Below are 15,272 nucleotides of genomic sequence, written 5' to 3'. Positions count from 1 at the left end.
TGTGTGTTACTAGCATGGGATATTAGATTATAGAAAAGTAAATACAGTTTTTTTGTCAAATGAAAAATTGTTTTATTTTTTTAATTCTAGTTCATATTATATGAATATATACTGCTACACTTTTAATGTGATTAATTGCAGAGCTCAGAATATTATTAATGGCTTGTAAAATGAATTTTGGTAATGTCTGGTCATATCATTATGTTGCATGAGCAGTAGAATGAGGCAGTAAAATCCTTCCACTTCTCATGGTAGGAAACACCTGCCATTACTCACAGAGGAAGTGCATTCATAGCACAGACACAAAACATTATATGAACATCTTTTGCAAGGTAAGGAAGCAATTTGTGTTTCCTGGACATTTTACAGTCTGTGCAAGAGCATACCCAATCTAGCTACTGTCGACTTCTAATGAATTACAGCATGTAGCTTTAATTTTAATGCTGATGTTTAAAGTATCACAGTAAAATATACAAGTAACAGTGCTTGAAATGTGCTTACTTGTTTGTATAGCACTAAAATGGAATATGGGATATTATCTTAAATAATCACATTTTCATGAGATATGTAGGCTAATGTTTTGGGTTTTTTTTCTTCTTGAGTCAGTACAGTCCAGGTTGGCCTTGAAAACTCATGTGGCTGAGACTTGCCTGGACATTCAGGACAGAGTGCCAAGATTACACCTAGGCAATACCATGCCTAGCTATTTTGATTTTTAGCAGTAATGTGGGTATAAATTAGAATTCACTAAAATTCCTATCAGTGCCCTGTGAAATAAAAATAAGTAAGCATATTTTTCTTAGCAAAATAAAATTTGAGATGTTTATAATATTGGGGTAAAAAATTACCCATATCCAGCTGAGGAAATACCAGTTTGCAAGATCATTAGCATTTGGGGAGGGAGAAGTAGTGTTAAATAACCACTTATTTAATTAATGCTTTCTCTAGATAAAAGTAGCATCTTTCAAGATCCTAGTTTAATTCAGTTTACCAGGTGAGCTTCCTTTCTGCTTTTGTTAGATGCCTTAATTTAAATTAGTATCCTTTTAACATATTGACAGAGAATGTGGCATTTTATGTCAGTGGAAATGATTACACACAGTAAAATCTGTACAGCAGTTTCTTTTTTATAGAAGTAACTTGTAAAGCTTATTAAATGCATCAAATAATAGTACAATTTTTTTACTTTATATTGATTGACAAGTTAAAAACTTTTCCTTCTCATGAAGTAATTGTTTATGTAAAACAAAATTTACATAAAAATAATTTTCTTTTGAGGATTGGTTGAATTTCATATTTCATTGAACAGCTACCAAATTCTGTCTGGGCTTTTGAGTGGAGGTGGGAAATTATAACCACATTCATTATTTTTTTTTTGGGTCTGGTCGTGGGGCCTGAACTCTGGGCCTGGGCTCTGTGCCTCAGCTCTTCAGCTCAAGGTTAGCACTCTACCACTTGAGCCACAGTGCCACTTCCGGCTTTTTTTTTCTTTTTGCTTATGTGGTGCTGGGGAATTGAACCCAGAGCCTCATGCATGCAAGGCAAGCACTCTACCACTGAGCCACCTTCCCAGCCTCACATTCATTATTATTTGGCTCATAACAACAAATACTTGTTAGTTCTTGCTATATATATTTTAATATAATCATTTTAAGTTCCAATCTCATGCTTGTTAGTGATTGATACTTTTCAGCAATTAGTTAAATATATGAAAATGTTATGTTTTGTTTTTAGGATAAAAATAGTTATCATTTGTGATATAAAAGTACCTTTTTTCTTTTCAGTATTATACCTTACAAATTATTTTTTTCACAAGATTTTGCCAGTGCAATTCAACATGATTTTGAAAAAGAAAACCTGAGCTATGAAGCCTTGATCTTAACCAGTGTCTTTTCTTTTGATTAGAATGTCTAATGTATGCAATGATCTTAGAAGGAAATTGTTAGCAGATTTTTATCTTTTCTGATTATGTGTTATACTCACTGTTGGAGTTGTCAAAAGGTATGGGAAACTTTCAGGAAGAAGTTGCATTTTAACTAAATCGTGTGTGTTCCCAAGCCCTATGTTCTTAGACATATTAACATGATGGAATGTAAAATTGATGTGTAAGATTTCCATGGTAAAAATGGAAATGTTAAAAGTTTGTTTTTTGTTTGTTTGTTTTCTTTCAGCATTGGTTTACTGAACTGCCACCTGTGTTAACTTTTGAATTGTCAAGATTTGAATTTAATCAGGCATTAGGACGACCAGAAAAAATACACAACAAATTAGAATTCCCTCAAGTATTATATTTGGACAGGTATGATCTGCTATAAAACATGCTTAGCTTTCTAACAATCGAGAAGCAAATGAATTAATAAAATCTATGTTTTTCATGATACACCTCATACTATATACCAAGGAAAATGGAGTTAAATTATATTACAAAAGTATAGATAATGGAAATATTACTACAGGGAAATTAAAAATGAGATTTTTTTGTGATCTCAAACTACTGTTAGCATTTTTAAAAATACAATTTTGTGTTATTTAGAATTTTAAATAAATTTATCGCTCACGGTGATCGTTATACCTAGCCTTGTATCTATTTCTAAGATATTTGGAAATACTAATAGTGTTTTTTTTTTCTTAATAGATATATGCACAGAAACAGAGAAATAACAAGAATTAAGCGAGAAGAGATCAAGAGACTGAAAGATTACCTCACAGTATTACAGCAAAGATTAGAAAGGTATAACATTTTGAAATTATAACTATAGGAAATCATGTTAATTAGTGACTAGGTTTTTTCTTTTAAATTTGCTTTATGTGATTCATAGTATAAGAGTAACTAGTAATCTTTCTGTATTGACAATTTGCTTCAATAATTTTGAGCTTTGTTAGAAACTTGAAATAATTTATAGGTGAATTTAGAGGATTATTTTAATATGTAAAATTAAATATCAACAAGTAATTATCATGGTGGTAAAAGTAGGAATAAAGAGTAAATTACTATTGTGCCTAAGATTCAATATTACTCCTGAACTTTCTATTAAAATGAATAGTGTCTTGTGTTTTTCTCCTTAATATACAAGATACAAACTTGAGTAAATAACAGTACCTGACTACAGCTTTGTAAAAAGAGGGAACCAGGTCCAAAACAGGGGTTAAGGGGTACCTCAGTACCACGTCTTGCATAGCCAGAATGCATGCTTACTATTTCTGAGGGTAAGTGAAGAGATTTGTGCATATGGTATCTCTGTTGTCTTAGAGCTTTGCATTATTTCTAAAACAAGCCAAAATCAAGACCAAAATATTCTGCAAGTAGACAGTCTACAGAGTGAAATGGGGCTTGATAGATCCAAGTTTACCGCCTCTAACTTAAATCTCTGTAACTTCCTTCTTATTTGCAAACTAATAGCCTAAAATTCCTGAACAAAAATAACATTTCTTACTTCAATAATTTTTGTCCCACCAAAATGTACCAATACTATTAAACAGTATTGACAAATGAAAGTAGGAGGGTATAAATCACCATCTTGGGTCATGAGGCCACGTATGAAATTTAGAAAAAAGAAAAGAATCTCTGGAGTGGGTACTGTCAGTGTCTTTTTCCTGTTTAAATACTATTATCATAATGATTTGAACATTTTAACAGTTTATCAGCTTTAGTTTTCTTTCTTTGGAGAACCTATATTATATTTCTTGAGTGTGATTCAGTTTACATTCTTCATTTTAAAGAAGTGAATTTTACTGTTGTAGCAGAGTTACTGAACCACTGTAACATGTTTTATGAGAGTCATTAAAAAAAAACGTATTGTACATGCAAATAAAAGCATTTGTGTGTTGTTGTTTTTAAACAGATATTTAAGCTATGGTTCAGGTCCCAAACGATTCCCTTTGGTAGATGTTTTACAGTATGCATTGGAATTTGCCTCAAGTAAACCTGTTTGCACATCTCCTATTGAAGATATTGACTCTAGTTCTCCACCTAGTGGTTCTGTAACATCACAACCATTACCAAGGTAAAGTTTGCTGTAGGCTCCTGTTATATTACATACAATGGATGCCTTCAAGTTTTATAAAATGAGAATTGTGGAGTTTTTAATGAATATTTGAAAGAGTAAATTCATTTAGTCTTTGGAAACAGGCTTATTTCCTTATTTTGGTGGATTTTTATAGTTGTGGGTTGAAATTTTCATTTTCTCTTTAAATTCAGAATTACACTTTAGATTCTTTTTATATGTATGTAGTTATATGTTTCAACTTTCTACAACTTGTGAAAATCATACTTTTAAATAAGTGTTTTTGTTTTTATAATAGGAACTTGTAAATATTAGCAATGGAAGATCTTTATGGTTACAAATATGTTAACTTTATCATATATTACCTTTTCTGGTTTCTAAAAATAAATGCAATTACACCACTTTTTTTGTTTACTTTAAAACCACAACTTTATCCTTATAGTAATATAATTCCCATATATTAAGAATCCTAGCATATTAGGTCAATTCATATAAAGGCCTTTTGGTTTTGAAATTGTAAGTTATGTGTTTGCCATCGTCTATACTCAGCACTTTTGTTTGATGTCTTCCTAATTAAAATATCCTGTGCTTGGAAAACACAGTGCAACAGAACAACAGGGAACTCCTTCTTCAGAGCTGCCCAGCACGTCGCCTGCATTAGTTGCTGCCATTCCCTCGAGGTCAGTGATACACAAGCCATTCACTCAGTCTCGGATACCCCCAGATTTACCCATGCATCCGGCACCAAGGCACATCACAGAAGAAGAACTTTCTGTTCTGGAAAGCTGTTTACATCGCTGGAGGACAGAAATAGAAAATGACACAAGAGGTAAGAAGCTTCTTATCATGTAGCTACTGTCGTTTGACCTGGGTGTGTATACTCACATTGAGAGAAGGAAAATCACTTCTAGATTTCAGATTTAAATATCCTACTCACCATTTTCTAGAAAAGGTTTTATTTATACTAAAGTTGTCTGACTCTCCATTTTCTTGGATCTAATATTAGAATTACAGGGACCAAAACTTTCCTAGATTATGTGGCTGATTAATGACATAGCAGATGGTCTGATTTTCTACTTTAGTGTTCTAAATTTATATCAAACTGGTATTCAGTTACTCCATTGGTGAAATGCCATATAATACTAGTTTATACATACCAATTTTGTTTTTGACCTAGTATTTGCATACTAAAGAATTTTGAGTGATAAAATAATCTTTTCCTTTAGCTTCAGAATTGGAAATAGGAATTTTTATTTTGAATCTACTCTGATTTCTAGACATGGTCTGTGCTACACAGGACTAGTATGTAAGTTTTAACTGACATGCAGCAAAATAAGACTACATGCACATGCATGTGTTACTAAGTTGTCATCTGTCCAATGTTTTAAGGAAACTGTCCTTTGTTCTGAACTTAAATTGTTCCAAACTTTCTTTTGCTGTGAACTTAATTTTTTTTTCTGATTTAAAAAACCGCTTTTCATTTTTAGTGCAATGATGCTGTCAATATTTCATGACAGTTTGTTTATATTTTCCATATTGTTAAACTATATCATGCTATCATTATCCCCCAGTGTTACACCAATTTTATTGTTCTCTAGAAAAAAATATTAGAACTATTTTACACTGAAAGAATGAAGTTATATTGCATAACATTGTAGGATTTTCAGTGAAAAACTTGATTCCTTGTAAATGACATGCTGATAAAGATTAGTCCTAATTTAATAGAGACCAAAAAATAGTAACCATTACCTTCCCTAGGTATAAAGATTTTCCTTAATATGTTTTAAATATAAGACATGTTACAAACATAAAGCACACATTGTTTACCTGACAGTATTTTGTTAAATGCTGGTAAATATTGGGTACTTTTCCACTGGGCATGGTTTTAAGAGTTTATTCAGAGAGGTGGAAGCTAAGGAATCATTGAAACAAAGATGGTGACATTGAATGAGAAAAGAAATAAGTGTACCTTAATTTTTAAAATTTGCATATATCTACATATCTACATGTAGATATACATAGACATATATGGGGGACAGTGACACATGTGGACCATTGACTATAGGTAAGTGATAGGAATAACTAAATAGAATATAGTTTAGATAAAGGCAAAGTAATGAGCAAGTTAGTGAAAATATGAATTCACAATATGATCATTTTAGATGAGAAGAGCTTCAGAAACATATCATCATGTTTATTAGACAGTATTGTGGGCCAGAAAGAAACTTCATTCAGATGTTCATTTCCTCTCTCTATTGATATTAAATTACATTATTTTAGAAGCTATCTTACTCCAACACATTAGTTTGATTAATTACTCGAACTAATACTTCAAAACAGTATTTTGATATAATATCCATATTGGTATTCACTGTAAATAGTGCTAACTTTTTATGTAGCTATATATTTATGTACTGCTCCATATATTTAAAAATTTGATTTCTGTCTCCTCAAAACATTGAATCCCACTAGGTGTTTAGCAGAGAACTGACTCCCAGAATAGCCCTCAGAGATCCTGGGTACTTTTTTCATCTGCAGTAGTCTGTTAACTTGTTAAATGATATTTCGTTTCTTCATTATGAGTGCAGATGTAATTGACTACGTTTTTAAAAAATTCTTTCTGTTCTTCGTCTATTTTTGTATTTATAGACAACTTAATATATTTAATATAGAAATGTACTCATTATCAAGTAATTGTAACCCCTCTGCACGGTATTTTCACAATAAAAAAACAAACAAAAAAAAGACCAAATGATAAAAGTATAAAACATTATTTAATCTCTCCAGCAATTTATAAAGGAGTAGTCTGTTTGCTTTTTTTTTTTTTTTTTTTTTTGTGGCCAGTCCTGGGCCTTGGACTCTGGACCTGGGTGCTGTTTTTAGGCTACTTTTACTCAAGGCTTGTACTCTACCATCTGAACAATAGCACCCCTTCCAGCTTTTTTGGTGATTAATTGGAGGTAAGAGTCTCATAGACTTTTATGCTCAGGCTGGCTTTGAACCACAATCCTGAGATTCCAGCCTTCTGAGTAGCAAGGATTACAAAGTGTGAGCCAGCAGTGTCTTAACTGCTTTTTTTTTTTTTTTATATGGAGCCACTTGTCTGTTGCTTATTGCTTAAATGATAGTTAATATAGATTTTAAAATTTGCCTTGATTTATATGCTATAGATTTTATTTTTTTATTTATCATTTGACTTTTATGTTGTTGGGTTTTGTTTTGTTTTCATACTGTAGTGTTGGTTTAAGTTTTTTGTGTGGGAGGCAGTGCTAATCGATGATTCCTAAGGTGTTTTTCCACTATAAAGTTACTATTTTTGTGTAGTATTTCTTGGCTTTCTCCTACTTCTTTGCAATAGATTAACAGTATACTATAGTGTTATACTGTAATTTATCCATTTCCCTTTTGGCACATATTTATATTATATAATTCTTAAAACTACAAAAATATTTCTGGGAATGTTCTTATTTCTGAATAATTTTATAGGTTATTTTCTCCTAGATGTGGAAATAGTGGAAAATCGTAGCCTGTAATTTTATTGTCATTAATAATTATAGTGGATTTTTATTCAGTTTTGCATGTATATACATATTATATATATACAAAGGGTTGTGATGTTATTTCATTTATTTTGTTTCAGTATTTAGTGCTGTTTTTCACTTCCATTGAAATCTTCGTTTAGAGGTTTTTTTTTTGAACAAAGTTCAGTTTTGATAGCTGTGCATATTTTATAGATGACACAAATTTGCTTTAACTATGCATTTGAACTGTATCATGTTTTAGAAGAAACACTTACTTCATTTTGTGATATTTTAAGCACAGTTGTAACAACTCTTCTTTATTCCTCTAACATGATTGTAAGAAAATTCCAGTACACTTGTAAGTTTAAATATAAATACACTTGATGTTAATCATGAGATGACATCTTACATCTTTAGATTTGCAGGAAAGCATATCCAGAATCCACCGAACAATTGAACTAATGTACTCTGACAAATCCATGATCCAAGTAAGTAATAATTTGAGCGAATATTTATTCTGTATTATTTACTCATACTTTAATTTACTTTTTTATTATTTAACTGAATTCTTTATTACATGTTTCCTCATAAGATTTGCATAAATTTTATCACAAAAGAACAAAAGATCAGCAATAAGCAATAGTCACAACATTAAATTTCTCATAAACATTTTCTTTATTCACTTGTATTCTCTTTCCTACTTAGTTTTCACTTTTTCTAATTTTATAGTTAACATCAGAATTTTTTAAAAGTTTCAGTTAAAAAAAAATGGATCGAGGTACTGGTAGTTCACACCAGTAATCCTAGCTACTCAAGAGGATCACAGTTCGAAGCCAGCCTAGGCAGAAAAGTCTGTGAGATTCTTATCTCCAATAAACTACTCAGTAAAAGCCAGAAGTGACTCTATGGCTCAAGTGGTAGAGCACTATCTTTGACCACAAAGCTCAGGGACAGCACCCAGACCCTGAATTCAAGACCCTGAATGGGCAAAAAAGAAAAAAAAAAGTCCATTGTGAAGAACTATATAATTGTTTTAAAGGTGCAAGATTTAGGAGAAAGTATAAGATTACTTTTAACTCTTGGTATATATTATGTCATCCATTTTTTAGGAATCAACTAGAGTTGTGAAGATTTTGACAAATTTTATGTATAAAATTTCACCTAATGGAAGGCAACAAATTGGACTTACGTGGGTCAACATGTATATGCACAACAAATATATCTTCATTTTTGAAAAATCATCTAATTGACAGAACTGTTTTATACATCTATTGCTTATTTAGCTTTTTTTTTTTTTAATTTTGTGGTCTAGTTACCTCTTTCCAAGTTTAAATTCCAGCCATTTTTATCTTATTTTAAATAATGTGCATCTATTCTTTCCCTTAAAAAGGTAGTTGTGAATTTCACGGGGATATAATATAGTCGACTATTGAACTGAAATTTAATGTTTTTTTTTTTGTTTTTGTTTTTTTTTAATTCTGTATTTAGGTTCCTTACCGCTTACATGCTGTTTTAGTTCATGAAGGCCAAGCTAATGCAGGGCACTACTGGGCCTATATATTTGACCATCGTGAAAGCAGGTGGATGAAGTACAATGATATTGCTGTGACAAAATCATCATGGGAAGAACTCATGAGGGACTCCTTCGGTGGTTATAGAAACGCCAGTGCATATTGCTTAATGTACATAAATGATAAGGCACAATTCTTAATACAAGGTAAGAAGATGGTGGCATATATTTAAAAAGTACTTTTTTGTGGCTATATGCAGTGTGATGAGTTAAGTGTAGCTCAGAGGTTCGTAGCTCTGACCAGGAAGTATGTTATCACTAGTACGAAAGCTGGAATTGAAATGGGGACGAAACCTGAGAATTGGTATACATTTTATGTTCAAAGTTATCTGTCAAATATGAATCTGTTTTTCCCTTTTTCATTTTTGACAAAAGAGGTTTTGCTAAAATCTCTTTAACCTCTTTAAAACCTCTTTTAATGCTTAGCACTGGTGGCTCACACCTATAAGCCTAGCTACTAAGGAGGCTAAGATCTAAGGATCAAGGTTTGAAGCCAGCCCCAGTAGGAAATTCTATGAGATTCTGATCCCCAATTAAACAGCAAAAAGCCAGAAGTAGAGCTATGACTTACGTGGTAGAGCACTAGCCTTGAATGAAAAGTTCAAGGACAGCTTCCAGACCCTGAGTTCAAACCCTAGGACCAGCACAAAAAACAAACAAAACCTTCTAATAACTACTATAACTATAACCAATACTATAGTATTAATTCATATGTGAACTCCTTAGCCTAGCACAGAGGCCTCTGTTTTCTGGCCTCTAACATTCCTGCCAGCTTCATTTATCACTGTTACCTTGAAATTTACACTTACTTTTGCTGATACATAACACTACTTCACAGAATTACATCTCTAGGCTTTTAATTTATTATTATTTTTTTTCAGTTCCCAGTCCCCTCTCTCTTCCTTACTTCATTCTCTGTCTAATTCTAGCTCATCTGTCAGGAGTCTGTTTGGGTGCCATCCTCAGATTTGTTCTCCTTGTGCTCTCGTAGCATACTTTTTGGCACTTATAGTTGTGTTTTAATTGTGTGTTGACTTGTTTTGCACATTTACCTTTGTGCCCTTTATTTCCCTTTAAAACCAAAGTTCATGACATTCTGTGTCATAATTTATTTTTGATAGGTAGGTATGGGTTTTGATTTAGGAAACAGTAAAATTATATTAAAATGATAAAGTGTGTGTGTGTGTGTGTGTGTGTGTGTGTGTGTGTGTGTGTTGGTCTGTGTGTGTTGGTCCTGATATTTTGAACTTTCTTTTTGCTCAGACTACCAACTCTGTTCTACCAACTTGAGACACATCTTCATTTCTTTTTTATTTTTTAAGTTAATTGGAGATAAGAATTTCACAGACTTTCCTTGTTTGTTAAACCATTATCCTTAGATTGCAGCCTCCTGAGTAGTTAGGATTAGAAATGTGATCCACTGTTGCCTAGCTGAAAATGATAAACTTTAATATTTAACCATTGAATTCAACAAAGCAGCCATTTATAATTAAAAAGGTATATATAGGATGTTTGTGATTGTAAAATTGATTCACAATTTAAATAGTATGTAACTATAAAACATTTTCATATGTTGGTTATCTTCATAATTACATATTTTTATGGCTTTGGTTCACTGATTTATGGCTATACTTCACCAATTTTACTTAGTTTAATAAATCTATTGAAAAAGTAAACCTTCACTTCCTGAAATTTTATTTCATAATCGTAATTGTTCAAACATTTGGTCCTTTATTATAGCAAAATAGTATTACATAGTGTTAGAGAACAAAAAAATTGTAGTATTTTATATCTTGTCTCATATTTATTGCTTAGTTAAAAATAATTGAATAAATTTCTGCTTCTGGGCCTTTGTTTTAAAAAGATTGAATAAAATTGATTTGCTGTATACCAATAGCACATCCATTTGTAATGCAGTCTGTTTTGAGCATTGTATTTTTCTTAACTCTAAATTTTATACTAGTTTTTAAAATGATTTGCAGAGGAATTTAATAAAGAAACTGGGCAGGCCCTTGTTGGAATAGAAACATTACCACCAGATTTAAGAGATTTTGTTGAGGAAGACAACCAACGATTTGAAAAAGAACTAGAAGAATGGGATGCACAACTAACGCAGAAAGCTTTGCAGGAAAAGCTTTTAGCAGCTCAGAAGATGAGAGAATCAGAATCTTCTGTGACAACAGGTTTGTTAATTTCTATTCAATTGTATTTTACTTTTGATACATTATATCATTAATAATAAACTAAGGATTACTAATTGAAAATACAGATGCATAAAATCTCAACTATGTTCAACGACAGAGAAGCCGGTGGAAACCAACTATAATTCTAGCACTCAGAAGTAACCACAGGTTATAATTTTTGTTACTTTACCACATACCACTGAATATCAGTAGTACTTTCTCAAGGTAGTTGTGATTCTTCATACTTGTCTGCTTTAAGTCTTGGATCTTCTTGGAAAGAAACAGGAAAAACTGTGAAATTATCAAGTAACTCAACCAATTTCACTGAATCTGTCAAAAGAATAAGTTCTATTTACTTCTGGTTTTATAAGAGAAATACTATTGGTATATTAATCTGTATTTTGTACAATACTGAAATAACACCATCCAATAGGATATTTTATTTTTGAAAATCTTCAGATTAAAAACCAACACTAAAGTAGTCCAAGAAAAATACAGTAGACCTATTGAAGATAGAAGTGCATAAAAATATAAATATTAAAAAGGCCATTCTCAAAACTGATAAAACTAAATGATCAAAGTAAATACTTAAAATGAAAATATATTTGAGGATATTGAGAGTAACTTGTTTTCTAATTCTTGTTTTTAAGATTAATCATCACAGAGTTGTAAATATATTTTAGGGCAATATATTCTTTTGCTGTAAACAAAGTACTGTTTTTCTGTAAAAGTTGGGGAAATTATAACTAAACCTGGATTAATATTTTCAATGTCTCTTTTCTATCTGGGTAGTTTTTTTGGTAATAACCTTTTATTTTCTGATCTGTGGTGTTTTTAAAGGAATTTCATTTTTGTTTAATTTCATCTTTCATAGAGAAATGTCTGTGCAGCATTTTGTGAGTAGGCTTGAGCATTACCATTTTGAACACTGGCAGAATGTTTCCTCTAGTAGGAAGTTTCAAATACTGTCAGATGTTATTGTTGGCTGATGGAGGCAGGACTGCATAGGTCAGTCCATTCTGACTTGTAAATTTCTTTTGATGCAATCAAATAGTTGATTCCTTGATTTTTTTTTTATCTGAAGACACTAATAATTCAGAATTACTAAAGACTACTTTTGTTGGATATCAAACAAAATGCAAGTATTATGATATATATATATATATCATATATGATATATATATATATATATCCCACTACACTATAATGGCTGGTGAGCTCTACCATTTTGCAGGACTGTGCTTTCTTCCCACATATCCATCCATGTTTGCCATGTGGAAGAGGTGAGACTGTGGGTCTGCAGCACTCTACTGTTGGCAGATGTCAAGAGGTTCCTGACTCCAATATATTCCTTTCATTTTTAAGCCAGATCCATTTCTTTGTGACTTTATTTCATCCTTCATCATCTTTTATACATATCCTTCCCAATCACTCTCTTGAACTTGCCCAGGATGAAGCTACTTTGTTATTCTTCCCTTAAAGTGCACATGCAAATTTTCTTTTTATTTATAGAAGCATAGGGCCACATAATTAACATAAGTTGTGGAAGTAGTACCTGAGCGCGTAGGCACTGTGAGCTTTCCATCATTGATGGAGCTACAACATTACTCTTGGTGTACCTACATTTTATCATTCTAAAATAGAAAATTTTGTGAGCATACTCTTCTTTATCTTGCTTGTTCTTTATTTTTAGCATAAATTAATCCATTGTGATATTTAATTACATGCATATACTGTTTTTCTGCTTTATAGTAATTTATAGTACTCTTCCTTAACCCTCTTTCTTCCCCTTTTAAAGAGTTTTTAGTGAGTTTCGTTTAGCTCAAGTATATGTATGTGTGTGTATGCATGTGTGTACAATATATAAGAAGTAATATATATTACTTCTATAATATTCTGTCAATCTGTCTTTTCTTCTCCCTGGTTTCTCTCCCCAAATAGTCCCCCTTTTACAGTTATGTCATATATACATACTGTTATCATTATTCTAGGTCTAGTATCTGTATATAATGAAAATATACAGCATTTATTTTTCAGAGCTTTGTTTAACATGATCTATGTTTCTATTCATTTTCTTGTAATTGACATCATTTCTCTCTCTCTCTCTTTTTTTTTTTTTTTGCCAGTCCTAGGGCTTGAACTCAGGGCTTGGGCACTGTCCCTGAAGCTCAAGGCTAACACTCTACCACTTGAACCACAGCATCACTTCTAGGTTTTTCTGTTTATGAACTTCAGGCATGCTAGGCAAGCATTCTACCACTAGGCCATATTCCCAGTCCCACATCATTTCTTCTTTATGATCTAATAATTCTCCATTAAGTATACACCACATTTTCTCTATCCAAAATTGGTGTTGGGCACCTAGGCTGGTTCAGGTTTTTTGGCTGTTTAGTGCTGCTAGAAATCTCTGTGTGCTAGTATCTCTCAAATTTTGACTAACATTCCTTTTGGTATATAGCCAAGAGGTTGTAACAGAATCTATATTTAGTTTCTCGAGGAATCTCTATACTTATTTCTGTCATTGCTAAACTAGTTTTACATTGCCATCAACAGTGTTTATTATTTGTCTTCTTGATTACAACTACCATTCTCACTCAATATCTTTCTGATTTGCCTTTCCTTTATGTCTAAGGATGTTGACTATTTCTTCATGCTTTATTAATCATTTGTATTTTGAGAACTATTTGTTCATTTACCCAATCCCAATAGGGCTATTTGTTCTTTGGCTCTTTTATTTTTTTAGCTCTGTATATGCTGAATAATTCTTTATCCATTGATAAAGTAGCAAAAATTTTCTCCCTATTTTCTGGGTGGTCCCTTGATCTTGGTAATTATTTATTTTGATACACAGAACACTTTAATTTTATGCTGTCTTACCTGCCTGTTTTTTGCCACTACTTGCTGAGCTCTTCGAGTCCTATTTAGAAAGTAGTAATTTCATTGATGAAGTTCTTACATTAAGATATTTGTCTTGGAAATGATTTTAGAACAGAGTGAGAGACTGGTATCTAATTTTAGTTTTGTGTATCTAGATATCCAGTTTTCCAACATTTGTTGAAGATACTTAGGCTTGTTTATCAAAACTCAGATGGCCATAATTATGTGGGTTTATTTCCGAATTGTCTATTGTTACACCATTTATCTATATTTTTGTGCAATTGACATTTTTTGTGCCATTGACATAATGTTTTTGTTACTGTGGTTCAGCAAAATAAAGGTAAAATATTGTGATATATCACCTTGAGATTTTGGTGAGCATTATAGTGAATCTGTAGATTGCTTTCCATAGTACAGGTTTTTTTCACAATACCGCTTCTGTCAGTTCATTTTCTTATGTCTTTTTTATTTTTCCTTTAAGGTTTCATAGTTTTCATTGTAGAGGTATTTCATGTTCCTACATTGTAAATGGAATAATATTCCTGACTTTTTTTTTCCTGTTCATTTGTTGTTTATAGAGGAAAGCTACTGAGTTTTGTATGTTTATTTTGTATTCTGCTACATTGCAGAAGTGTTGATCAGATCTAAGAGTTTTGTTTTGTGTTCATTTGTCTTTAGGGATTAAGTATAGCGTTATATCATCATCAACAGGATAATTTGACTTCTTTTCCCTAATGAATGCTTTTTATTTCTTTCTGTTGCCTTATTGCTCTGGCTAGGAATTCCTGCACTATATTGAGTAAGAATGGAGACAGTGTGCAAGTTTTTATTTTTCAGTTTTGAACAAGTAGTTTCAGTATTCCCCCATTCAGGATAATGTTGGCTATAGGTTGAAAATGATATAACTTGTGTTATATTGAAGTATGTTCCTTATTTTCTTCATGGCTTTTATTATGAAGGGATGTTGAACTCTGTCAAAGGCTTTTTGTGCATCTGGTGAGGTGATTATGTGATTTTTGTCCCTGATTCTGTTTAAGCCCTATATTGTATTGTTGATTTGTATATATTGAACAATTCTTTCATCTTTGGAGTGAAACAGTCATGGTTTATGATCTCG

The 15,272-nt window shown here is 31.8% G+C and overlaps 1 protein-coding gene across 4 annotated transcripts in view; it reads left to right on the top strand.

Annotated features, from left to right (window-relative positions):
* Usp25 (ubiquitin specific peptidase 25) overlaps positions 1-15,272 on the top strand; it is a 104,254-nt gene that overhangs the window by 54,361 nt on the left and 34,621 nt on the right. For all 4 annotated transcript variants that reach the window (XM_042676790.1, XM_042676789.1, XM_042676788.1 and 1 more), the window contains exons 11-17: positions 2,172-2,299; positions 2,636-2,731; positions 3,843-4,004; positions 4,607-4,833; positions 7,943-8,013; positions 9,014-9,242; positions 11,078-11,278. In XM_042676790.1, coding sequence (XP_042532724.1) covers positions 2,172-2,299; positions 2,636-2,731; positions 3,843-4,004; positions 4,607-4,833; positions 7,943-8,013; positions 9,014-9,242; positions 11,078-11,278 — 1,114 coding nt within the window. The remainder of the gene's footprint in view (positions 1-2,171; positions 2,300-2,635; positions 2,732-3,842; positions 4,005-4,606; positions 4,834-7,942; positions 8,014-9,013; positions 9,243-11,077; positions 11,279-15,272) is intronic.

This window comes from Dipodomys spectabilis, unplaced genomic scaffold, assembly GCF_019054845.1.
Source record: "Dipodomys spectabilis isolate Male_0828 unplaced genomic scaffold, ASM1905484v1 ptg000032l, whole genome shotgun sequence".
In the NCBI taxonomy this organism is placed as follows: Eukaryota; Metazoa; Chordata; class Mammalia; order Rodentia; family Heteromyidae; genus Dipodomys; species Dipodomys spectabilis.
This window is presented reverse-complemented; position numbering and strand designations above follow the sequence as displayed.